The sequence below is a fragment of the Equus quagga genome, chromosome 19, assembly GCF_021613505.1.
Source record: "Equus quagga isolate Etosha38 chromosome 19, UCLA_HA_Equagga_1.0, whole genome shotgun sequence".
Taxonomy (NCBI): Eukaryota; Metazoa; Chordata; class Mammalia; order Perissodactyla; family Equidae; genus Equus; species Equus quagga.
The window spans coordinates 8,117,618-8,143,745 of record NC_060285.1 but is presented as its reverse complement, the minus strand read 5'-3'; the positions used below and the strand labels follow the sequence as shown (position 1 = coordinate 8,143,745).

Here is a 26,128-nt window from a genome sequence, read left to right as displayed (position 1 = left end):
AGTGCGCACTAAGCGTGATGACGTACGGAGCGCTGATTGGGAGCGAGATCTGGCGCCCGCGCGTGCGCGGCGCCCAGCGTTCTGTCCGTGATCGACTTTTTGCCCCCAAGGTAGGCGGGAAGAGCCGGGTATTGTGTTGCTCGCTGACCGGGTCCGGGCTGATGCTGTTTCGCCCCCTCAGTCTTGCGCGTCGCCCTAGTCTCTCGCGGGGCGGCGTCACCCAGAAGGGTGCGGACCCTAGGGTTAGAGATAGCCTCTGGTCCCCCTTCCTCCTGGAAGAGGCCGCACCCGGCCTTGGAGGTCCGCCTGCTTGTGAGACCCCACTAGGCATGGCTGGCTGAGGAGTTGGGGGCGATTTTTGGGCGGGATGAGTACAAGTGGGTCCCCTAGAGGACGGAGTACCCTGGACCGGGAATCCCTCAAGTCTAGATAGTGATGGGGGCGAGACTGGACCTCCAGGTCTGGCTACCCCAGCCCAGCGATCAGAGAGGCCACCTTGGGCCACCATCGGCCCTGAAGCTTCCTTAAGGGATAGCTAAGGGGAGGCTGCTACTGGAATGATCCGTATGCTCATTTACCTCTGCGTCTCAATTACTGAGAGGTCGCAAGCTCTCATCCACATTCCCCACGAATAACCTCGAGACCTGAGGACAGATCTCAAAGAAGCCTAGGAGTCGATATTTTTTAGGTTTAAACTTGCTTGTTGCTGATCTTAACTTTCTTTCGCCTAGAGAGCAGTAACCAACATGTCAGGGTGGGAGTCTTACTACAAAAACGAAGGCGATGAAGAGGAAGAAGAACAAGAGGAGGGCCTTGAAGCAGGTGGTAAGTGACTTCAACGTGTATTGTTCTGTGTGGAAGACTTTCCCTGCCTATCTCGGCTGGGTGAGCTTTGCTGTCTAATGGTCTACACTTCTCTTCCCAGAGAATCTCAAATACTTGACTCTTTTTGAACTTTGCAGAGCAACCCTAGGCTCTTTTATTCAGATCCTATTCTAGTGCTTGGGACATTCCTAGCCTTACTTAAACTTTTGTTGGGCACTGGTAGATTGACATCTCTTGACCTCCAATAGATGACTTTGAACATTGATCCCTCGCCGTCTAAGACTCAGGTAAGACCCTTCCTCACCCAGGAAAGTAGTTTTTCTCATTCTAGGACCTCAGTATAAAAATGCCCTTACCTTCCATAACTGCAGCGACCAAAGAGTAAACATTAGCAACACAGTTACAAGAGTCATTCCCTCACCATAGCCTCCAGGTTTGGGAGTATGTGTTCAGGCAACAGAGTAACACATGGGACAAAAGAAGATAAAGGGTACATGTAACCTATGTGCTGGTTAATCTCAGTCCTGGATAGAAATTTTTAAATTGTTTTTATTAAAAGTGAGAAACATAGGAAATATAAAAAATAAAAGAGAAAATTTACTGTAATCTATGTAATCTACCACCCTAAGACAACCACTACCAGCTTTTTAGCATTTTGCATATTTCCTTCATATAGCTTTCATTCTGTGTATTTCCTAACATGTCTTTCTTTGTATCTGATTTTTTGTGTAATTGTAATCATAGTGCATATACATTTTTCCATTTTAATTTACACCAGTCTTCTTCCAAAAAGAATTTTAAATATATAACCATAATTTGTGTTCTGCTTTTTTCTTATTGCATTATAGATGTATCATCCCATGTAACTACATATATATAGTATTTATAACTCATTTTTTATTTACTTTTTTGGCACCTGAGCTAATATCTGTGGCCAGTCTTTTTTTTTTCTTTCTTCTCCCCAAAGTCCCCCAGTACATGTTGTGTATTCTAGTTGTAGGTCCTTCTGGTTGGGCTATCTGGGACGCCACCTCAGCATGGCTTGATGAGTGATTTCATGTCCACGCCCAGGATCCGAACTGGTGAAACCCTGAATTGCCAAAGCAGAGCATGCAAGCTTAACACTTGGCCCCTTATAAGTTATTTTAAATGTACTATAATTTATTCAGTCTACCTGCTGTTGGACATTTTAATTATTTTCAAGTTCTTACTTTAATAAACAACACTTTGGAAAATTTTGCATAAGGGTTTTTCCATATCTTCTTTTCTTCTTCTTTTTTTTTTTGCTGAGGAAGATTCACCCTGAGGTAACATCTGTGCCCATCTTCTTCTATTTTTTTATATGGGTTGCCACCACAGCATGGCTGCTGGTGAGAGTTGTAGGTCCATGTCTGGGAACTGAACCTGGGCTGCCAAAGTGGAGCATGCCAAATTTAACCACTAGGCCACGGACCTGGCCCTTCCATATCTTATTTTCCTAAGGTAGATTGCTAAGAGGTAGAATTCACTGGGTCAAAGTAGAATTTTTGTCTAAGGTTCTTGACACATATTGCCATATTGTTTTATAAAAGATGAGTAATTGAATTTATCATATTAAGACACAGCAGTGTCAAAAAGGGAGACAATCAGACATTATATGCCGTTTTATGAAAAACTCAACATCACCTATGATGTAATCATGCCAGAAGAAGGAAAAAGAGAACCCAAATCTGATGAAGCCTCTCTAGGTCTTTAGTAGGAAAGACAAGGACTATGCTAATCTACACCAAGAGAATGCAGTCAGCAAAATCTAGAAAGTGGAAAACTGTACATGACACAACATCCTGGTTCCTCAACAAATAAATTATGAGAGACAAAAGATGGAGGGCATATCTATAGATTAAGAGACTTTAAAAACGTTTTTTCTTTTTTCTTTTTCTTTTTTTTAAGATTTTATTTTTTCCTTTTTCTCCCCAAAGCCCCCCGGTATATAGTTGTACATTCTTAGTTGTGGGTCCTTCTAGTTGTGGTATGTGGGATGCCACCTCAGTGTGGCTTGATGAGTGGTGCCATGTCTGCGCCCAGGATTCGAACCGACGAAACACTGGGCTGCCTGCAGCAGAGCGCGTGAACTTAACCACTCGGCCACGGGGCCAGCCCCACATTTTTTCTTTTTTAAGGAAAAACGTGTTCAGGAATGTTCACTTGAATGATAAAACTGTAAAGAAATATAAGGAAGTAGTTAGTAAAAGTCAGGATAGTGGTTCTCTGGGGAGAAAGGTGGATGTTGTGGTTGGGAGGGGACATGGAGAGTGCTTCTGGGGTGACTGGCTAGATTCAATTTCCTGATGTGGGTGTTCACCTCATAATAACTCATCAGGTTGTACTTTTCCTTAATGAGCTTTTCTCTATTTCTATAAATAAACAGGATAAATAAACCCAAGGGCAAACATTTCCTTCCATTTTTTTCCCCGTAGGAGAACATAAATATTCAGGAAGAGATAGTTTGATTTTTTTGGTTGATGCTTCTAAGGCCATGTTTGAATCTCAAGATGAAGATGAATTGACTCCTTTTGATATGAGCATCCAGGTAAGACTACCTATTTTTTTAACTTAAAAAAGAAAAGAGAGAAAAAGTATTAACACCACTTTAAAAAATAGGGACTCTGAAAAATTTGTTTGTGAATGATATATGGTGGCTCGCCTCCCAGAATGACTGACTACCCATACTTGCAGCTGAAAAAGAGCAGCAGCATTGGAGAACAGGCTCATTTTATTCTGGGTTTGAACTTTGGACCCGAGGAATACATTGTTCCCATCTTCTGCGTTAGCCCTACTGGTAGAAGTGGGCTTCTCCTTCTGCTGAGATGGGAGTGTAAAGGAAGTTCCAGCAAGTGTGGTGTAGAAACGAGTCCTCTTGTAAGTGAGATTTGAAAGTTGAGCATAACTTGTGGTTGAAAAAGATTATTACAATAAAAAGACAACCTAATTTAAAACTGGGCAAAGGACTTGAATGTACATTTCTCTAAAGATAGACAAATGGCCAATGAACACATGAAAAGATGCTCAACATCTTTAGTCATTAGAGAAGTGCAAATCAAAGCCACAGTGACGTATCATACCCACTAGGATGGCTATAATTAATAAAAAGGAAAATGAGAAGTATTGGTGAGGCCAGCCCCGTGGCCAAGTGGTTAAGTTCACGTGCTCCGCTTTGCCAGCCCAGGGTTTCACCAGTTCAGATCCTGGGCCTGGACGTAGCACTGCTCATCAGGTCATGTGCCAATCTTTACAAAAAAAAAAAAAAGTATTGGCAAGGATGTGGAGAAATTGGAACCCTCATACATTGCTGGTGGGCATGTTAAATGGATCATCTGCTGTGGAAAACATTCTGGCAGTTCTTCAAAGAGTTAATCACAGAGTTAACATATGACCCAGCAGTTCCCCTCTTAGGTGTATATACCTAATAGAATCAGGACAGGTACTCAATTCCTGATTCTGCCACTTATGAAACTGTGTAATGGTGAAAGAGTTGCTGAACCTCTTGCTATCTGTTTCTTCACCTGTAAAATAGAATTATAGTACCTACCTCATCAAATTGTGAGGATTAAATATTTTTGTTTTTTAAATTGAGGTGTAATTCACATAACATAAAATTAACCATTTTAAAGTGTACAATTCAGTGTTATTTAGTACATTCACAGTGTTGTGCAACCACCACCTCTGTGTCATTCCAAAACGTTTTGAATGAATAAACCTAATATTTATACATATAGTGGAATATTACTCAGCCATGAAAAGGAATGAAGTACTGCTACAAGGTGATTGAAGCTTGGAAACATTATATATATTAAGTGAAGGCTAAACAAAAGGTCGCATATTGTATGATTACATTCATATGAAATACCCAGAATAGATAATCCCTAGAGAATGCAGACTGGTGGTTACCAGGGGCAGGTGGGGGAGGGAGGAATAGGGAGCAACTGTTTATGGGTTTGGGGTTTGCTTTTGGGGTGATGAAAATGTTGTGGAACTAGATAGAAGTAGTGATTGCACACCATTATGAAAGTACTAAATACCACTTTATTGCTCATTTAAAATGGTTATTTTGTTTTTTTGTTATGTGAATTTCACCTCAGTTAAAAAGATTACTATTTTGTGTGCTTCACAGAGAACAGTTTCTAAAGATTTATTATATATCTCACGTCTCATATTTTTAGAGTTCATAACGGAACAGAAACTTCTCATGTCCTAATTTGCATACAAACAGTTCTTGCAGTTGGCAAATCAGAATATCTTGCATCTAAAAAGAGAGTTACAAAAACAATCTTGACTTTAAAGCAGTGTTTTTCAAACTTTGGGCCTGCCCCGTGGCGCAGCAGTTAAGTTCGCACGTTAGTTTCCGTGGCCCTAGGTTTGCCGGTTCGGATCCCGGGTGTGGACCTATGCACCGCTTGTGAAGCCATGCTGTGGCTGGTGTCCGCACATGAAAAAAAAAAATGTAGAGGCAGACGGGCATGGCTGTTAGCTCAGGGCCAGGCTTCCTCAGCAAAACAAAGAGGATTGGCAGCAGATGTTAGCTCAGGGCTAATCTTCCTCAAAAAAAGAAAAAAAAAAAATCAAACTTTAACCTACATCAGACTTACCTGCAGGGCTTGTTAACCTAGATTACAGGGCCTGACCCCACAGTCAGAATTTCTGATTCTGTAGGTGTAGAGCTGTGACCAAGAATTTGCATTTCCAGCAAGTTCCCAGGTGATGCTGATGTTGCTGGTTTGGAGCTCAGTCTTGAAGGAGCACTGCTTTAGCCCTTTTTTGGGTCATGGTCCTTTTTGAGGAGGTGATGAAAGCTGTGTACCCTCTCCCCAAAAAGATACACTCACAGTTCTACATGTAATTTCAAAGGGGTTCTGGAGCTCTTGATGCCTCAAGATTCCAGAAGAAAATGTTGTATTTTATAGCAAATAAATGCGACATTCACAAATGAGCATAGTGTATTTGATACCCAATGAAGAAACGTTATCTAAAATTCTATTTTTAGTTTTGTTTTTTAAATTCTTAGAACCTAAAAGGAGCTCTCGCCAGATTTTTGTAAAAGTTTGTAGACTGCTCAAAGAGTAATTAAAATATTTATAGAAATGACTACTTGCCATGCAGATTATTGTCAATGACATACTATAAATTCTGCATTTAAGGAGAGAACTGCTGTGGAGGAAGGCTGGTTAGTCTCAAGCAGGACATGGAGGGGGGTCACTGTGCTTGCTTTTCTTCCTCGGCCTTGCAGATTCAGAAACTTAATTTTGTCAGTGCTCCCAGAATTAAATAGGCCACCAGAACACACCAACTCTTGTGAGATGCTGATTTACCAGGTGCTAACATTAGTGTCAATGGGTAGGTAGACCCTTTCTGGGATACTCATATCTTTAATTGTGTAATTAAGCAATTTTATTTCAAAAGATGGTGTTAGTTGTTATAGACTCATTTTCACCTTACAAATACTTATTGTTAGCTTAAACCTTTTATATATGTAATTATTTTGTATATGTAAGTTCTGTTTCTTGGTATCAAGCTACTTGAGGAAAGATCAACTGGCTTGTACAAACTCAGCCAATTATGTGAGTGACATCAGTGGGACTCAAATCCAGGTTTTCTGGTCCCAATACTAGGCTGTCTTTCCTCCTATAGCAGTTTCCTCCCTGAAAATATACATGATATTAATTCTCTGATTTCTTATGGGAGGGATTGCTTATATTTCTATTATATACTTACTACACTCTGCTTTTTGTTATGGCTTAGTATACATACTCATCACTCTTGCTGATTTGTGAGTTTCCTGAAGGTAATGCTCGTGTCTTATGCTAGTGCCATGTACAAATTCAGCAAATATATATTGAGCACCTACCATGTGCCAGGCACTTACAGAGCTTAAATTTAGTGGTAAGTAGTTAAATATTAATTGAATTTTTATTTTTATTTTTTTAGTGTATCCAGAGTGTGTACACCAATAAGATCATAAGCAGTGATCAAGATCTCCTGGCAGTGGTGTTCTATGGTACCGAGAAGGACAAAAATTCAGTGAATTTCAAAAATATTTATGTCTTACAGGAGTTGGATAATCCAGGTCAGTAGTATTTTGAGATCACCTTTTCCCTTATATGAGAAGGTCACTACCCTGAACAAAGAGGGATGATGACATCTTGACTAAGAGTATTCTTTCCTGCATTGAACTGGGCCTTCTTAGCAGGGTGTGGACTTTTGCTTTATGAGTTAAGTAGCTCTGGGGTGAGAAAAGGACGCTCGGTCCTTCTGTTAGCCTCGTAAAGGGGGCCACTGAGCCTGCTCTGTTTTTTCTGCCAATTTGATTCCCTGTCTCTGATCAGGTGCTAAACGAGTGCTGGAGCTTGACCGGTTTAAGGGGCAGCAGGGGAAAAAACATTTCCAAGATCTGCTTGGCCATGGATCTGACTACTCACTAAGTGAAGTGCTGTGGGTCTGTGCCAACCTCTTTAGCAATGTCCAGTTCAAGATGAGCCATAAGAGGATCATGCTGTTCACCAATGAAGATGACCCCCACAGCAGTGACAGTGCCAAAGCCAGCAGAGCCAGGACCAAGGCTGGGGATCTCCGTGACACAGGTTGGCATTTTCCCTGTTCTTTTATTTATTTATTTATTTATTTATTTTGAGGAAGATTAGCCCTGAGCTAACATCTGCTGCCAGTCCTCCTCTTTTTGCTGAGGAAGACTGGCCCTGAGCTAACATCCGTGCCCATCTTCCTCTACTTTATACGTGGGATGCCTACCACAGCATGGCTAGCCAAGCGGTGCTGTGTCTGCACCCAGGATCCAAAGCGGAAGGTGTGAACTTAACTGCTGTGCCACTGGGCCAGCCCCTTCCCTGTTCTTTTAAATTGGCACTTAATTTTATTGCTTCTTTACAGTTGACCACGTCAAACATTGCTTTTCACCATTCAGGGAAAACTGAAAGAATAAAGTGAAGCTGGGGGAGACACCTATGTAACTTTCCCAGTGGAGATAGCCAGGCCATTAGCAGTCTAGAGGACTCTCCCAGAATGAGCTTTTCTTGACTTTAATGCTACCATGAATGGTGGTTATTTGAATAAGTTGTCTGAAGTCATTATAGCAGCTGATTCCCTTAGTCACTTTCACTAAGTCCTGAAAATGTTAATAGTCAGTCTAGTTCTTTGGGAGCTTTTAAAAGCATGTTTGATCTTAGCTGAAAAAATTCTCACTTGCTGAAAATTGTTTGTTTCCCCTCACTTTTATCTGTCCTTGCCCCAGGTATCTTCCTTGACTTGATGCATCTGAAGAAGCCTGGGGGCTTTGACATATCCTTGTTCTACCGAGACATTATCAGCGTAGCAGAGGATGAGGACCTAGGGGTTCACTTTGAGGAATCGAGGAAGCTAGAAGACCTGCTGAGGAAGGTTCGTGCCAAGGAGACCAAGAAGCACGTGCTCTGCAGGTGTGCACTGAGCCTGGGCCAGCTGCCCACACGTCCCCCACTTAGTCCTCAGCAGTGCGTTGCTTTGACCTCCCTGTCTACTTAACTCGGCGCTGTGCCTCACTGTGTTCCTCTGAAAAATTTGCTTTATTTCAGGATGGTGCAAGCGATTTGCTTCTCTTTCTCTGGAAAGAGCTGGTATGCTATTTCTCCAAAGGAACACAGCTCTCTACTTCCTCGGGGTCAACAGTTGTGGCCTCACAGTAGCCTCAGTTGCTCTCACTAGGATGATGTCTGCTTTCTTCTCCTCTGTAAATTGAGACTGACGATAGCATCTGGTATAGAGCACAAACTCGATAAATGTTAGTTGTCGTCCTTGTCAAAATTGGTATTCTGATTTCTTATCAACTTTAAACCAACAGGAACCAGATTGTTAGCTTATCTTCTTTTAGAGAGCTTTGACGTTAGAATCGTAAGGGATCCTCAGTGTTTCTTCCTAAAAGAGCATCTGGCTTTTGCTTTAGACCAGTTTCCTCAATATAGGGGAATATGACCATTAGTAGTTTTGAGCAGTTTTCAGGAAATTACTGATAATTCTACTAGAAGAACCCATGAAATTATTTTAAGAAAACCATGAGCCAGCTCATGGCTACAGTTGTAGTTTTGTCATTGCTCTCCTTTTCCCCCTGGGAACTATTTCTCTTTCCTCAAACAAGCACCCTGTCACCTCTTCCCCCTTCCTGAAACAATAGAATGTTGTTACTACTACAATGTGGAAATCTATTAAACATTTTGATGGGGATGGCAGCGAGGATAAAATAGTGGTTAAATGTAGGTCCTAGAGTCAGATTGGCTTAGATTCTTGTCCTGGCCCCTTTGCTGTGTTACCTGGGGCAAGGCATGTAACTTCTCTGAGCCTCAGTAAAATGGGAGCAAAAGTGGTACCTCCTTATAGGACTGCTGTGATGATTAAGTGAGATAACTTAGGGATAGTGCTTGGCACATAGTAATTACTGAGAAATGTTAGCTATTCTTATTATTTAGTGGAAAAGTCATTTTAGGACACTTCATATAAATAATAATAATTTGGAGCTGTTTGAGAATTAATAATGCCTTAGGGCTAAGGCCTAGAAAATTATTACTCTTATTCTTGCTATAATCAAATAATAGAATTATTTTTATTGCATGGTTATTGTGTGCCAGTCACTGTCCCAAGTTCTTTGTTAACATATTAATTAAGTCACTTAATCTTTATGACAACCCTTTAAGGTAGATTGAAACCTATCCATTTGTAACATTTGTTAACCTTAAGACATTTCAGATGAAATTAAACATATTAAGCAACTTGTTTTCACTGTGGGCTTCCACATTTTCCTTTCCAAGGTATGACATAAATCATATGACATTAAACTGTAATTTTATCTTAACTTAGAGTTGTGACATTTTCAGGGTTGGAAGGTACCTTGGTATATAAATGTGAAAATTTATGACACAGTGGGGGGAGTAATGGATTTATTTTGGGTTAGGCATAGAACAAGGTCACTTCAAGCCAGAGTGGACCACATTTACCAGTGCTTCTTCCAAGGAGATTAAAATTTAGAGGGCATAACAGGTTTTTTTTTTTTTTTTTTGAGGAAGATTAACCCTGAGCTAACTGCTGCCAATCCCCCTCTTTTTTGCTGAGGAAGACTGGCCCTGAGCGAACATCCATACCCATCTTCCTCTGCTTTATATGTGGGATGCCTGCCACAGCATGGCTTGCCAAGCAGTGCCATGTCTGCACCCGGGATCCCAACCGGCAAACCCTGGGCCGCTGAAGTGGAACGTGCACACTTAACCACTGCACCACTGGGCCGGCCTTGACATAACAGTTTTTAAGAATTACTTTTGAGATTGTGCAGTTTTTTAACTGGTTCCATTTATTGTTAGCTCTCCTTCAGCAGCCTTTAGACAGCCAAATTTAACACCTAGGAAGCCACTGAATGGTTGGTGGCGTTAGTAATGCCAGTGTGTTATGAACACTCATCTGTGAGCCACATCATGCATTTCCAAGTTGATCTGGAGGCATATTAATTGCTTGCTCCAGGAACCAAAATTTCTAGTTAAGGCTTTGCCTAAAACCAATGTTCTTTTCACTATGTGAACCAGTATAGTTTTGAACTAGCTAAAACTTGTTTAAACATGTTCTCTTCTTTAAAATAAATACTTGGGGCCGGCCCCATGGCCAAGTGGTTAGGTTTGCATGCTCTGCTTTGGCAGCCCAGGGTTTCGCTGGTTTGGATCCTGGGCATAGACATGGCACCACTCGTCAGGCCATGCTGAGGTGGCGTCCTACATGCCACAACTAGAAGGACCCACAACTAAAAATACACAACTATGTACCAGGAGGCTTTGGGAGAAAAAAGAAAAATAAAATATTTTTTCAAAAAATAAAATACTGCTAAACATTCCACAGGATTGGCTATTAATTTGAGACCTTTCTTCTATATGATAAAGGTAGGTAAAGCTATGAATTTCCCTCTGAGCACTGTTTTAGTTGCATCCTATACCTTTTGATATGTTATGTTTCCACTTTTACTCAGTTCAAAATAATTTTAAATTTCCCTTGTGATTTCTTCTTTGACCTGGATATTTAGAAGTGTATTATTTAATTTCCAAATATTTGAGGTTTTCCCAGGTTACTTTCTGTTGTGGATCTCTAACTTAGTTCCATTTTGGTTAAAGAAGGTACTTGGTATGATTTCAGTCTTTGTAGATGTATTTAGACTTGTTTTGTGGCTCAGTATATGGTTTATCTTAGAGAATGTTCCACTTGTGCTTGAAAAGAATGTGTAACATAGGTTATGTTTGAGTTCTGCTTTGTTTCATAATATCATATTGTAAATGTTGTTGCACATTGTCATTATTACAAAACACATTTTCAAGACATCCTATTGCTGCTTAAGATGTTGGTATAAATACTCTGGAGCAGTATGTCATAATGGAAAAGTACGTGAGCTTTGAATTAGACATACCTGAGTTTGAACCCTAGTTTTTATTAGTTGTCTATCCTTGAGCAAGTTAAAGAACATCGCGGAGACTCAATGTTTTCATCTGTAAAAAGGACAATAATAAGGTTCTTGGGTGTCAAGCAACAGAAACTGACTCTTGACTAGTTTCAGCATGTTCAAACAAAATCCTGAATAGAGGGTGTAGTATAAGAATCAGGGTGGCTCCAAGAATCTAGATAGTAAGAACTAATGACAGTGTCTTTGGGGTGTCCCTTGGAGCAGCTCCTCCAGCTATATCCTTATTTGGTCACTGCTTAAGACCCCGACTCGCGAGAGAGAAGGTCTGATGGCCTGACCCTGGGTCAAGTATGCCCACCACTTGGCCAGCACTTTGATTAACATTCCTCAAAAACTGCAGTGTGGGAAGGGTGGTTCCCAAAGAGAAATTGGAGTTTCATTGTTAAAAGAAGGGGAAAAGGATACTAGACAAGCAGAAATAAGGGATAATCAATACAGTACTCAGAGGGTTGTTATGACAATTACATGAAAGAGTAGCTGTAAAGAGATTGGTATAGTGCTGCGCTCAATAAAAGCAATCATTATTATTCTTATTACAGTACATTATCATTATTTTAAGCAGTTAAAAATATATTCCGAAACTAATTTTTGTGGTATAGACTCTGAGATGATATTATAGCAAACTCTATTGTATTAAAATTGTGTTATATTGTAAGAGCTAGGTTAGTATTATGGAGAGAATAAAACTGATTAAGCCTTGGATGCCATGAAGGAATTTTAGATAGGAAAGTATAATCCTTCAGTCTGTGCTTTTATTTTTCTCTCCTTCAGGTTGAAGTTTAAGCTCAACAAGGATATAGCATTCACTGTTGGCATTTATAATATGGTCCAGAAGGCTCACAAACCTCCTCCAATAAAGCTTTATCGGGAAACAAATGAACCAGTGAAAACCAAGACCCGGACATTTAGCGTAAATACAGGCAGTTTGCTTCTGCCTAGTGACACCAAGAGGTCTCAGGTAGGCCTGCCTTCTCACTGAATTTTGTCCTACTGAAGAGTTAATGGGGAGAGGAGACACTGATCAGCCTAACCAGTTAAATAACTTTCACATGCACATCTTTCTAGCCAAGCTGTTAAAACACAAAATCATGGGGCCAGCTGGTGGCATACTGGTTAAGTTTGTGCACTCAGCTTCAGTGGCCTGGGGTTTGCCAGTTAGCATCCCGGGCGTGGACCTCACACCACTTGTCAAGCGACCCTCTGGCGGCATCCCACATAAAATGGAGGAAGATTGGCACGGATGTTAGCTCAGCAACAATCTTCTTCAAGCAAAAAGAGGAAGATTGGCAACAGATGTTAGCTCAGGGCCAATCGTCCTCAAAAAGCACAACTCCAAAGTCATTCCTCTTTGGAACTGTGGCATCTAGATCAGTGACGCCTTGAGAGCTAGAAGGTTAGAGTCAGTGTTTGAAAGAGATGTCAGTGACTTCAGCCCCTAAGCACTCAGCACCTGTTGCTCTGGGTCTAACCATCTAATTCTTTGCTTGGGTACAGGAACAAAAAATGCTTTATGGTTAACTAGGGAGATGAGGAGCAAGGGACAGTGTGTTAGGTGTGAAGTGCACTCCTTTTTTTAGGGAGAGAATTTTTTTTTGCCACACTAGCCAAATTCTTCCTATGCTTTGAAATGATAAAACATATGTCTTAATCTGTAAGACAGACTTAGAATGCAGAACATTTATCTTTCTTCATCCTCTCGCTTTTGTTCAATCTGTAGAAGGATTTGATATCTAAAATTAAAACCAAATGAGTCATCTCTCCTTTTTAATTATGCAAAATGTGGGAAAGAATCTGAGGTTTTGCATAAGTTCAGGACCTAGAAGGATCAACTAAATGACTAAAATTAAGTATCATTTTGATTCAACCCAAGAGATGTCTTTTGGAGCACAGATTTCAAGCCAGAGTGTTCTGCTCTACTTTCTGAAGGAGAAGACAACAAGAAATTGCCTCTTCCATTTTGGAAGTAACTAGTTTTCCATTTTGGTTTATTCATAGGCAGTAGCTCTTCGGGTCACTGAGTTTCCTGATCCAATGTGCCCATAAAAAACTTGAAGGGCTCTGTTTTTGTTCATAAAACTCAAATTTGACTCTGTTACTAATCACATATCTAGGATCAAGATGCAAACAGTAAAGTTTGGAAGTGTTTGTGTGTGTGTGTGTGTGTGTGTGTGTGTGTGTGTGTGTGTATGTATGTGTTTATCTGCCTCCCACTCTAACTGAGACCTAGCACAGAATCTGACATGGGTCCTCTCAATAAATAGGTGTGGTTTGAACACCCTTTGTGTGTTGGGGATGACACTGAGAGTTCAGTACGTGTTAAATGAGGGAAGGAATAAATGCTTGCAGAGCATGGCCTTTAGCACCAAAGAGATCTGCGTTGTGTAACCTGGAACAAGTTACTGACCACTGAGCTTCAGTTTACTTACCTGTGAAACAGAGTTTTTAACAGCGACTGCCTAGGATTGTTAGAGCAGATAATTTGGATGACAACGTAAAGTTCCTCACCAACACTCAGTAAATGGTAATTCCCTGTGGTAGGAGGAAGATGTCCCTGGTGAGGCATCTTCCTGCTCCTTAGAAGAAAGCTGATTTTAAGTTGCTAGTGTCGTGTGGTAACCATTTTGCATCTCGATGTAGCCTCTTTATGTGGCTCTCATTCCCCTCCGTTAGACCTATGGGAGCCGTCAGATTGTACTAGAGAAAGAGGAAACGGAAGCGCTAAAGCGGTTTGATGAACCAGGTTTGCTTCTCATCGGTTTCAAGCCCTTGCTAATGCTGAAGCAGCACCATTACCTGAGGCCCTCCCTGTTTGTGTACCCCGAGGAATCTCTGGTCAATGGTAAGTGGCACAGACCAAGGAGAAATGAAGGAGTAACACAGAAGGCGGCTACTGAGCAGCATTTTCTGAATGGGTGCTGCTTGCAAACTGTATTTCATGCTCAAATTTCGTGTATTTTATGCTCAAATAAATTTTGGAAAGGTGGGACTAAACGAAGTTAAAGAGATCTTTTTAAGATCCATAATACACTGATAGGCATTGCAAATATCCAAGAGGGCATATGGAATTAACATTTTTAAAACTTACTTCCTATAGAATTCTTTCTCTGAGGCATCAGATAGTTTGGGGGGAAAAAAACACCTAGCATCTTCCCTAATGTTGGCAATTAAAGATGATATGAACTCGTCCATTGTGTTTATTTGTGCCGTCCGGACCTGTATTCCTCTGAGCTGTAGCTGATCAGCACCCCTGGATTTGACCCGATTGGTTTTCATTAGCAGCTGGGGCTTATGTCATTGGCTAATGTCAGTGAAAGTGAACTGATATTAATAATTCACTTTGCTAAATGGAGTATTTGAGGCGTCCAAACCTCTTATTCCTTTCCTTTCTCTTCATTTCTATCCCTCTGCTGCCTCCACTTTCCCTTCAGCTGTGGGTCCGTCACCTCTTGCCTATTGAAGTATCAGAAGCCCTTTTAAGAAAATGGAAGAGAAATTGTAGGTTTATGACATGCACTAAGAGGGTAGAAAGGAGGAGACACCTTTAGGGTGTAGACCACTGGGACATTTGTTTTCCAGGGAGCTCAACCCTCTTCATTGCTCTTCTCACCAAGTGTCTGGAGAAAGAGGTCATGGCAGTGTGCAGATACACTCCCCGCAAAAACATCCCCCCTTATTTTGTGGCCTTGATACCACAAGAAGAGGAGCTGGATGACCAGAAAATTCAGGTGACTCCCCCAGGTATGTGGAAGAGAGATTTTCAGTGTCTCTGAACCTTGCTCAGGCTTTGGAATCATACTCATGGGATCCCAACTTAGACATGCTGAACCAGAGTTTCTAGGAATGGGGGCTGGGAAATGTGTATTTTTAGGGTTTCCTAGGTGAATTTGATGCACAGTCAGGTAAGGCTGCCAGATTCGGTTGTACAGTGCACAGCATGCACAAGGCATGTCCAAGGCTGCTCTGCAGCCAGAGTTGAGAAGTGACTGCATGGGGATGTTTGCAGGTTACTGACACAAGGTCGTGGGGTCTCACTGCTGACACCTGGCTTTACTCAAAGCCATTGTTTGGCACCCTTGTAATGTTTAATGTTTGATTTATCTCCTGTATACACCAAGGCAGTGAATATAGTGGAAGGACCATGGGTTTCAAAGTCACACTTGGTTTTATCTTATATGTCTGAAAGTTTACTTTCTTTTGTTTCAGGCCTATCTCTGTCACTTGTTAGGGGGCCAACTTGGGCAAATAATTCAGCCTTTCTATTATTTATATTCCTTATCTGCAAAGATGAGAATTCTGCAACAATTTTCTCTTAGTGTTGTTTCACATTTGAAATAAGTTAATAAACATGGAAGTGCTTGCACGAAGGACCCAACGGATGGTAGTCTTTCTTTAACAAGGCTAATAAAAATTAACTTTATGAAGTAATTCTTTGAACATCCTATATTTCTAAGCCTGGTCATCAGAATGCTGGAGAATAGCTTTTGTATGTCACTTATTAAGTTACTGTCTCTTAGCTCCAAATTCATCCTTTATGCTCAGTGCAGATGAGGCTGAGACTCTCCCAACCCAATTTCTCCTTTGCCAGCCAGCTCTCGGTGAGGCTCTGTTAATAGCGGTGTTAGAGGGAGACATTAGGGCAGGGGGGAGCCAAAGGACTTGCTCCTTCCTCTTGCTCAGTGCTGTCGGCATTGCCAGCAAGGACCCTTCACCTGGCAGCAGCAGTTGGTTCCAGTCTCTAGATTTTTCAGTCTTTCTAGAACCAGCCAGTAAATGGAACAAGGTCCCTTACTTCTTCCCTTTTAGCATGTGGTACAGGGTGGGGGAACACAGGGGAGAGGTTGAAGCTCAGAGGAGGACCCCATGGAGCTGAGACTTAACCCTCCAGGGAGGGGGCACTCTCCAGCTGGCTATGGGTGTGTCAGATGGTTGGAGGCTGGAACCAACTGCTGCTGCCAGCTTAAGGGCCCTGGCTGGGGCAACACTGACGGAGACAGGAAGTACATGGGAAGGAGCACTCCTGCCTTCAGGTCTCCCTCTGGAGACTCTAGGGGGAGTCTGTTAGGCAGATGCTAATACGTACCAGCTGGTAAAGGAGAGAGAGGGTTTGCAGGGTTCCAGCCCCAGCATCACAGGACATAAAAGGTGAATTTGGGGTTGAGAGACAAACAACAACTCAATAACTGAAACCTTTCGTTAAGTCTCAAAAAACTTATCTCCCTTCTTCAGGCTTCCAGCTTGTCTTCTTGCCCTATGCTGATGATAAACGGAAGGTGCCCTTTACTGAAAAAGTCATGGCAAACCCAGAGCAGGTAGACAAGATGAAGGCTATTGTTCAGAAGCTCCGCTTCAAATACAGGTAAGTAGTGGGTCAGTTGCAGGCTTTCTTCTGGAACTGCCTCCTGAGTTGAGAGTCTTATGGAAATTCAAGTTAGGTAAGCATAGACCAAGAGAATGTGATTTTACTCTTTTCAGTTAACCGATGGATTATTACTTTTTAAAAGCTATAAGGGAATGGAAGATACTATATTGAAGACTCTGGAATTGTGCTAAATGCTTACAGCTGGTTGACCTGTTGTGTTATGCTTAGAAAGCCAGATTAGTTAGTTGAGCAAGTTCAAAAAAAGCAGCAGTAAGGAGAAGATTCTTATTTGGCCTTTTGCTTGATACTTTGTGGTTACACAGTGAGTAAACATAAGTAAATCCAACGTAAATTGTTACGGAATTAAAAGAATGATTACATAATTCAAGTGATTCCCTCTCACATGCAAAGAGACTCTCTCAGGACCTATGTAACCGTGACACCAAACATAAATCTTTTCAATTCCATCTTTTGTCTCTAAGCTACTTCCCTATCTCTGCCTGCCTCTGGGCAAAGTATGTAATACCTTCCCCCTCCGAATGTCACCTCTGGTGGTCCTTTGTTAGGCAAATGAAAGCATTATTAAGATTCTGCCATGTGCTAGGCACTGTTCTAGATCTGGTCCCAGCATTATCTCATTTATTCTTCGTAGGAACCCTAAAAGCTAGGTTTTATGCCCATTTTATTTATTTATTTATTTAAGATTGGCACCTGAGCTAACAACTGTTGCCAATCTTCTTTTTTTTTCTTTCCTGCTTTTTTCTCCCCAAATCCCCCCAGTACATAGTTGTATATTTTGGTTGTGAGTCCTTCTAGTTGTGGCATGTGGGACGCCACCTCAGCATGGCCTGATGAGCGGTGCCATGTCCACACCCAGGATCCGAACCAGTGAAACCCTGGGCCGCCAAAGCAGAGCATGTGAACTTAACCACTTGGCCACGGGGCCGGCCCTTATGCCCATTTTGCAGATGAAGAAACTGAGGCGTAAAGGAGTGCGGCAGCTTGCCTAGACTCACCCAGCTGGAAAGAGCTATTTCTGACTTGAGATTCTTTCTCTTTTTACTGTCATGCTGCTACTGAGTATGGGAAGAAAGAAGACCCAGGTTCATTGTCTCCCCATCCCCATCCTCACCATCCCTCCTTCGTCTTTTTTCTATATGTCCATGGCCCTGCCTCCTCCATTTCTGTCTCTGCCCACAGCTTCCAGTAACAGGCAGGTGGGCAGGTATCGTTTGCATTTAAATTAGCTTTTGGATCTCTAGCATCAGATAATAAATTGAAAATTGGACTAAAAAAAAAGGGGGGGGGGGGCTGCTGGCTCTGTGGCTGAGTGGTTAAGTTCGCGCGCTCCGCTGCAGGCAGCCCAGTGTTTCATTGGTTCGAATCCTGGGTGCGGACATGGCACTGCTCATCTAACCACGCTGAGGCAGCGTCCCACATGCCACAACTAGAAGGACCCACAACGAAGAATATACAACTATGTACCGGGGGGCTTTGGGGAGAAAAAGGAAAAAATAAAATCTGAAAAAAAAAAAGGAAAATTGGAGAGAGAGAAGTTGATTCCATAGACAACATTCCCAACTGTTCTGTTTGGGCTATTTTTCTCACCTGACCTTGGACCTGTGCTAGGGTTTATTTAATTTTACTATTTTATTTTTGAAATGTTTAAAGTTTTATCTTTTAATTTATTTGTGTTATTGTTTTAATAGAAGTGACAGCTTTGAGAACCCGGTGCTGCAGCAGCACTTCAAGAACCTGGAGGCCCTGGCTTTGGATTTGATGGAGCCCGAACAAGCAGTCGACCTGACCCGTAAGCAGGCTGGGACTGAGTTGGGAGGAAGATCTTTTCATGGGAGGCTTTCTTTTCAGTTTCACTTTGGACCAGTAATGTGCATGCACCCTCTAAATACTTAACCTTGTCATCCCGACTGTCTCTGTTTGGGAGATTTTCTAGACCAGCTTAGACTACCTGGGAATGGATTTGGCTGGTTCTACAGTGAGAGGAGGAGAAAGTGGCAGGCTTCTGAGACCTGCTTCTGAACTAGGCCACCCCATGACTACATATTGGTAAAAACTGAAAAAATAGAGGGCTTGCCCTGTGGCTGAGTGGTTAAGTTCATGCAGTCCGCTTCAGTGGCCCAGGGTTTACTGGTTTGGATCCTGGGCGTGGACATACGCACTGCTCATCAAGCCGTGCTGTGGCGGCGTCCCATATAGAAAAACTAGAATGACTCACAACTAGGATATACCACTATGTACTGGGGCTTTGGGGAGGGAAAAAAAAACAGGAAGATTGGCAACAGATGTTAGCTCAGGGCCAGTCTTCCTCACCAAAAATAAATAAACAAATAAAAATTAAAAAACAATCTGTAACATTTATTGAGTGCTTACTGTGTGCTAGGCCCTGTTGTCCTATGTGTTGACTCATTTTCTCCTCATAATTATGAAGTAGGCACTGTTACTACTAGAAGGAAGCGATTTGCCTAAGGCACTGGGGAGTAAGTGGTGGATCTAGGGTTAGAATCCAGTGAGTCTGGCCCAGAGCCCTTGCTCTGAATGACTGCTTACTGCCTCTCCATCAGACTACATACTCTGTCCTGAGAAAATCCACCTCATGTTCCCCAGTATCGGGGAGATCTGTTCACCTCCTGGGGTGAGGTTGTCTGAGCTCGCTGCTAGTCCCTTTCTTGATTGTGATTCTCATGCATTTCATAAGAGGACATGTGAAGTTTAGTGATGTAAGTAAATATCCACCAGGAAACGGACTGGATTTAATGGAGACTCTTGACAGATGTTGACAAGATCAGAACAATTAGTTTGGCCTGCTTAGCTTCCAAGTAATTAAAGACTTCTTTTATACTAGACAAAATTGCCCCAGCATTAAAAGCATCAGAGTTATTGGACCCGTGTTATGGTGGTGACTGTTAGCTGGATCTGGCGGAAGAGGAACCCGTGAGTTCAGCAGCCCATATCTTCCTTTATGGCCTTGAGGCAAATCAGGAATTACCTGATCTCTAGCAAGATGGCGAAGGACACAGGCTTTGGAAACAACTGGTACAGATTTGAATTAACAAGCTCTGCCGATTGTTAAATTGAGTTGCCTTGGAAATGGCTGTTGACCGTCCATATCTGAGGGCGCGGAACTTGCGTTTACGGAGGGCAGACTAAGGAATTGGAGCATCCGTGGATTTTGGTATCCACAGGGCGTCCTGGAACCAATCTCCCTCGGATACTGAGGGATGACTCTATTGCTTAATCTAAGACTCGGTTAACTTATTGGTAAAATAGAGATAATGATACTGTTCTTACAAGGTGTAATATAGGCCTTGACACAGGAAGTGCTCAGAACACTTTCTCCCTTATTCCACAGCACTCTCCCTACTTCCTCTCCAGAGCCTCAACCTCTTGCATTCTGTCTTCCAGCCCAGTAATTTTACTGAAGGCTCTGTTTTCTCTTTCCATTTCTATTTTCAAAATAGTTTTGGCTGCTGTAGTATGACTCAGGTTCCTATCCTTAGCCTTCTCTTCTCTCCTTTCTGTTGGTTGTCTTGTCCACTCCCACAGCCTCAAGTATCACCTCATGTCCATGACTCTCAAACCTGTATCTCCAGCCCAGTCCTTTCTTCTAGGCTCTGGCTGGAATTTCCAGCTGCCTGGTTGACATCTACTATAGGACTCGGATATCCTGCTCAAACATCTGACTGCTTGACATCCCTCACTTAGAATCAAACATGTGTCTGCTTCCCTCTGACACAGTGATTTGGTTTTCTTTTCATAAATAATTTATCGAAGACTCAAAATTTTTCTCTCACTTTCTTCTTTTGGCTTTGTGACGCCATACTGTCTTGGTTTTCCTCCTATACCTATGGTGACCCTAAGACTCCTTTGCTGGAACTGCTTCCCTTTTTCTCCTCTAAACATGCGAGTGTGCTAGGTGATCTTGAGCCCTATCTTTATTTGTCATCTCACTTCTCCCTGGGTGGCCTCATCAGGCTATACCAGTGGTCCTAAGTGTGGTCCCTAGACCAGCAGCACTGGCATCACTTGGGCACTTGTCAGAAATGTACATTTTGAGCTTTACCCAAAGTTGGCTGAATTGAAATTCAGGTTGGGGCCCAGCAACCTGTGTTTTAACAAGCCTTCCAGGTGATTCTGAGACATGATTCTCTAATGCTTTGGTTTTCAACTTTGGCCATACAACAGAATCATCTGGGCTGCTTTAAAAATCTGCCTCTTCAGTCCTCACCCCAGACCAATTAAATCCGAATCCCTGGGGGTTGGATTTGGGCATCAGTACTTTTTAAAAGCCTCCAGGTGGTTCCTAGGCTGAGAACCAAAGCTCCAGCAGAGACTGTAGCGCGGAACACTGGGCTTCTGACACAGTGGGAGCACAGTGCGGCTGCGACATTATGCCATCTTCCAGGTACACCAGAGGGCAGGAGCTCCCCTCAGTACTTTGCAAGTGTGGTCATAGGAGGACGTGATGAGACACTCATCTCATCACCCTTGCCCTTGATGTGACACAGTTCACATCAAAAGTGCTACAAACTATATAGTTGTAAGGTAACAAAAAAAGTAGCAAAAATAATAGTGTTCCCCAAAGCCTCCTTTTCCTATTGTGTTTGTCTTGGGGAATGGTCCTGCCATCCCAACTGCTTATCTCCTCCCCCCTGCCCACCCCACCTCTCATATTTCATCAGTGAATCCTGTCATTCTATCACTTCTCCTGTTTATAGTCCCATCATCCCCACCCCCCCACTTCAGCCCCCTGTCTTACCCTCCTTCCATTCATACTCCACGCAGCTGTCAGGGTGATCTTTCTAGAATGTGGATCTGATTACGTTGCTCTACTGCTCATAGCTCTTCTAAGTTCCCCCACTGTTCTTAGAATAAGGTCTCCCCCTAGGCCTTCCCCTGCTTGGAACAGTATCTGCTTGAGGAAGGACACTCAGCTTTCCAGACTCTGCTGCAGAAAGTCTTTCCTGACCCTCCTCTGTTCCTGTGTGCCCTGTTAAGCCCCTTCTTTCATGGCCCTGCCCAGCTCTACTGCGTTCATGTTCTTACCACCTCCTTCCCCCGACTAGACTGGAGCCCACTGAGGGCACGGACTCTCATTTGAATCCCCAGAATCTAGCCCAGTTCTCAGCTCTCCGCTTCGCAGCTCTTTGACCTCGGACAAGTTATTTAACCTCTCCACTTTCCTCCTCTGTGAGAGACAAATTTCCCTACCCAGAGGTTGTTAGAAGGGTTAAATAAAAATAATAGCTTTAAAGCATTTAGAAGAGGGCCTGGCTGTAGTAAGTGCTCATTAAATGCAATTGTTGGAAGCTACTTAGTAAATGTTAGAAAGACTTTATTGAATGTTGTGGCCTCTTCCACACCCTCCCCCACCCCAGCAGTTAGGTGCCTTCTCTGGTCCCCAGAGAATTGGAGCTGGACAGGGAACCGGGGCTTGGGACTCACCTGGCCACTCTTCTTGTGTGTTGATTTTCCAGTGCCCAAGGTGGAGGCGATGGATAAAAGACTGGGCTTCCTTGTGGACGAGTTCAAGGAACTTGTCTACCCCCCAGATTACAGCCTGAAGGCAGAAGTTCCCGTGAGGAAACAAGGTGAGGAGCTGGGTGTGGACGGTCAGTGGGTTATTTTAAAAAGTTGCCTTTCTGATCCTATCACAGGATAATGTCCCTTCAGAAATTTCTATACAAACCTAGATATTTACACATATGAACAGACATATTTGAGCATAAATGGAATAGTATTCATGTTGTTTTCTAATTTATTTTGTTATTCACCTGTATATGGTGGACAGTTATTTATACCCACACTTACATGTCTACTTCATTAAAAAAATAAGGCTACATGGGGGCCAGTCTGGTGGCGCAGCAGTTAAGTTTGCACATTCTGCTTCTTGGTGGCCCGGGGTTCGCCAGTTCGGATCCCAGGTGCGGACATGGCACCACTTGGCAAAGCCATGCTGTGGTAGGCGTCCCACGTATAAAGTAGAGGAAGATGGGCACAGATGTAGCTCAGGGCCAGTCCTCCTCAGCAAAAAGAGGAGGGTTGGCAGTAGTTAGCTCAGGGCTCCTCTTCCTAAAAAAATAAGGCTACAGAGTACTCCATTGGGTAGATATACACAATTTATTCAACCAGACCTTTATTGATGGATATGCTGCAGTGAACATGAACCACCATTGTGTACTTGTGTGAGGAGATCCGTGGGATAAATTCTTAGCAGAGGAATTGCTGGGTCAAGCTGTAGACATTTAAAATTCTGATAAGAATTGCCAGGGGCTGGCCCGGTGGCACAGAGGTTAAGTGCGCATCTTCCACTTCGGTGGCCTGGGGTTCGCCGGTTCGGATCGCGGGTGCGGACATGGCACTGCTTGGCAAGCCATGCTGTGGTAGGCATCCCACATATAAAGTAGAGGAGGATGGGCACGATGTTAGCTCAGGGCCAGTCTTCCTCAGCAAAAAGAGGAGGATGGGCAGCAGTTAGCTCAGGGCTAATGTTCCTCAAAAAAAGAATTGCCAGTTTGCCTCTGGAAAAGTGGCAACGATTTATATGCTACCCAAGAAGGGATGGGTGTGTTTACCTATGCTCTCACTAATCCTCTCACTTTATATGTATTATTATTTTTTAATTTCCACAGAAAATAATAGAGGGAAAACTGTATCCCGTTTTGATTTGCAGTTCTCCAGTTATGAGTGAGATGTAGTTTCAGTGAACTTTTTCTTTTGTGAACTTCCGGTTATTGCCTTTCTCATTTTTGTATTGAATGGTCCTTTTTCCTTTCTTTTTTTTTTTTAAAGATTTTATTTTTCCCTTTTTCTCCCCAAAGCCCCCTGGTACACAGTTGTATATTTTCAGTTGTGGGTCCTTCTAGTTGTGGCATGTGGGACGCCGCCTCAGCGTGGCCTGATGAGTGGTGCCGTGTCTGCGCCCAGGATCTGAACTGTTGAAACCCTGGGTCACCCAAGCAGAGCGCTCGAACTTAACCACTTGGCCATGGGGCTGGCCCCTGAACGGTCCTTTTTCTTACCGCTGGAGCCAAAGTACTCTACCAGGAGTCAGATTTTTCAGGACAGCACATTGTGCATTCCTCACCATTTGGGAATAGTTCTTAGGATATATTCCTTTTGGCTGTTTTGGTCAAGTGAAGCCAAATTTGGGCCTTGCTTGCTTAAAAGACCTATGAGGAAGTGGAGCTGTGAGAGGATAGGTTGGTGGTTATGGTACTTTCTCCCTTTTGCATCGGAATTGACTCCTCGGGCGGGCCCTGTCGCCGAGTGGTTAAGTTCACACGCTCTGCTTCGGCGGCCTGGGGTTTCGTTGATTCGGATCCTGGGTGTGGACATGGCACTGCTCATCAGGCCATGCTGAGGTGGCGTCCCACATAGCACAACCAGAAGCACTCACAACTAGAATATACAACTGTGTACTGGGGGGCTTTGGGGAGAAGAAGAAAAGATTGGCAACAGTTGTTAGCTCAGGTGCCAATCTTTAAAAAAAGAAAAAAAAAAAGAAGTGACTCCTCTAGTGCCCTGTGTGAACTGCCACCACAGCTCTTCACATCTGTGCATGCCCTAGTGATTTACTTATTTATCTCGCTCAGCCTGTACATTCTTATCACCTAGCATGGTTCCTTGGTGTTTACATGTGCTCTGTAAAGGCTACTTTTTTTAAAGATTGGCACCTGAGCTAACACCTGTTACTGATCTTTTTTTTTTCTTCTTCTTCTTCTCCCCAAAGCTCTCCAGTATATAGTTGTATATTCCAGTTGTAGGTCCTTCTGGCTCTGCTATGTGGGACACCGCCTCAGCATGGGTTGATGAGCAGTGCCATGTCCCCACCCAGGATGTGAACTGGTGAAGCCCTGGGCCTCCCAAGTGGAGCTGCACACTTAATCACTTGGCCGGCCCCTGTAAAGGCTTTTTGAATAAAGGAAGGAAGGAATGACTTGCTCACCTAGAGCGAGCAACAGATTTGAGTAAACAGATGGCACTCACACTACTTAACTCCCTCCTAGGTGTGATACATTTTTTATTTTATGCTTAAATGAACCAGCCTTATCCAGACACCTATCTTGTCCATGGTGTTCTAGGTAGGCATCATAGCTTTATGGAAAATGGTTAACTGCAGCCCAGATCTTGTGAGGGCTCCCGTGCAGGGTAGCTGGGATGCCACTGGTAGCATTTCCAATCACTCTCTCCTGACCTTTTTCCCCAAATGATGAAGATTCTGGAAACAAAAGGCCCAAGGTGGAGGTATCTGAAGAGGAGCTGAAGGCCCATATCAGCAAGGGCACACTGGGTAAGTTCACTGTGCCCATGCTGAAGGAAGCCTGCAGGGAGTACGGGCTGAAGGGTGGGCTGAAGAAGCAGGAGCTGCTGGACACACTCACCAAGCACTTCCAGAAGAACTGACCAGAGACCATACAGCCAGCCACCCTTCCACACTGTAGCCAGGCTGCCTGGTTTTCTTCTCATCAAGTTAAAAAATGTTTCTCCTGAGCCAGGAAGAGTCCGCCTGACAAAAGCCTAGGACTTTATGGTTCTGAGACTTTCTGTTGCCATGGAGACAGTGTAGCCCTCCCACTTTGCTGTGCCTTACTCTGCTGTTGGAATAAAGAGCCCTAACTTTGTACTGTATACTGTTCTTTAGTGTGAAGGAGAAACATGTCTGCCTTGCATCTAAAGATCACTTGCCATTGGCTGTTAACTTAATTCTCTCTCCCTCTGGGAGCCCATCACCACAATGAAAACAAAACAAATATCAGTGAGGGTAGGAGAGTCACAATTAAGGACAAGAGAACATGCTTCAGGAATCATAAGCAAGATTATATTCTCCCCATCCTCTGTCTTCTCACCTGTTTTCCTTTAAGTGTGTCATATTAAGATCTAAAGATCAGATTTCAGAAGCAATAAGAATGTAACATTTCTAATTCTGCTATCATTTGCTTCATGAGTAAATAGCAACCCCTGTCATGTTGTGTTCCTCTTAATGTGACATTCAGGTATGTGAAGATATAAACATTTTCTATTGCCCTGAGAATTTGGGTTCTAGTGTAAGTGAAATGAAGTGATTCCTCTTATTTTTCAGGGGAGCTGAAGGAAGTTCAAGAAGAGGAGAGGGGTCCTAGTATTAGGAGAAGGGGAAGGAGGAGGGGAGTATCTCTCTTTCTGTTCTTCCCTCCTCTATCCTCCGTGTCCCTTTCCTGCTCTTTCTGCTGCTACTGCTTTTGAAGAATTAGCCTGAGAGAAGGAAGGAAAGCATCTGGAAGGGTTTGGATCCTCCCAAGATTGCTTGAGATTCAGGGTTTGTAGGTCCTCTGTCTTTCAGGACTAGAAGGGACATCTGATGAGGAATGTGTAGGAGGAATCAAATTACTCTTGTAGGAGATTTTCAGTTTTGGATTCTTTGAGCTTTCTAAGTT

General features: G+C 43.0%; 1 protein-coding gene across 4 annotated transcripts; it reads left to right on the top strand.

Annotated features, from left to right (window-relative positions):
* The first annotated feature begins 49 nt into the window (after positions 1 to 49).
* On the top strand, positions 50 to 25,343 carry XRCC6 (X-ray repair cross complementing 6). Of its 4 annotated transcripts, none has more exons than XM_046645934.1 (13): positions 50 to 110; positions 732 to 825; positions 3,282 to 3,394; positions 6,787 to 6,925; positions 7,185 to 7,439; positions 8,105 to 8,288; positions 12,107 to 12,293; positions 14,006 to 14,174; positions 14,912 to 15,073; positions 16,562 to 16,691; positions 18,404 to 18,504; positions 22,190 to 22,303; positions 24,931 to 25,343. In XM_046645934.1, the coding sequence occupies exons 2-13, from the start codon at positions 747 to 749 to the stop codon at positions 25,116 to 25,118; spliced, it is 1,821 nt and encodes a 606-aa protein (XP_046501890.1). In that variant the 5' UTR covers positions 50 to 110; positions 732 to 746; the 3' UTR covers positions 25,119 to 25,343. The 4 variants fall into 4 exon arrangements, with proteins under 4 accessions (XP_046501890.1, XP_046501891.1, XP_046501892.1 ...); XM_046645935.1 differs by lacking the exon at positions 50 to 110 and adding an exon at positions 130 to 228; XM_046645936.1 differs by lacking the exon at positions 50 to 110 and adding an exon at positions 182 to 300.
* The last annotated feature ends 785 nt before the right edge of the window (positions 25,344 to 26,128 follow it).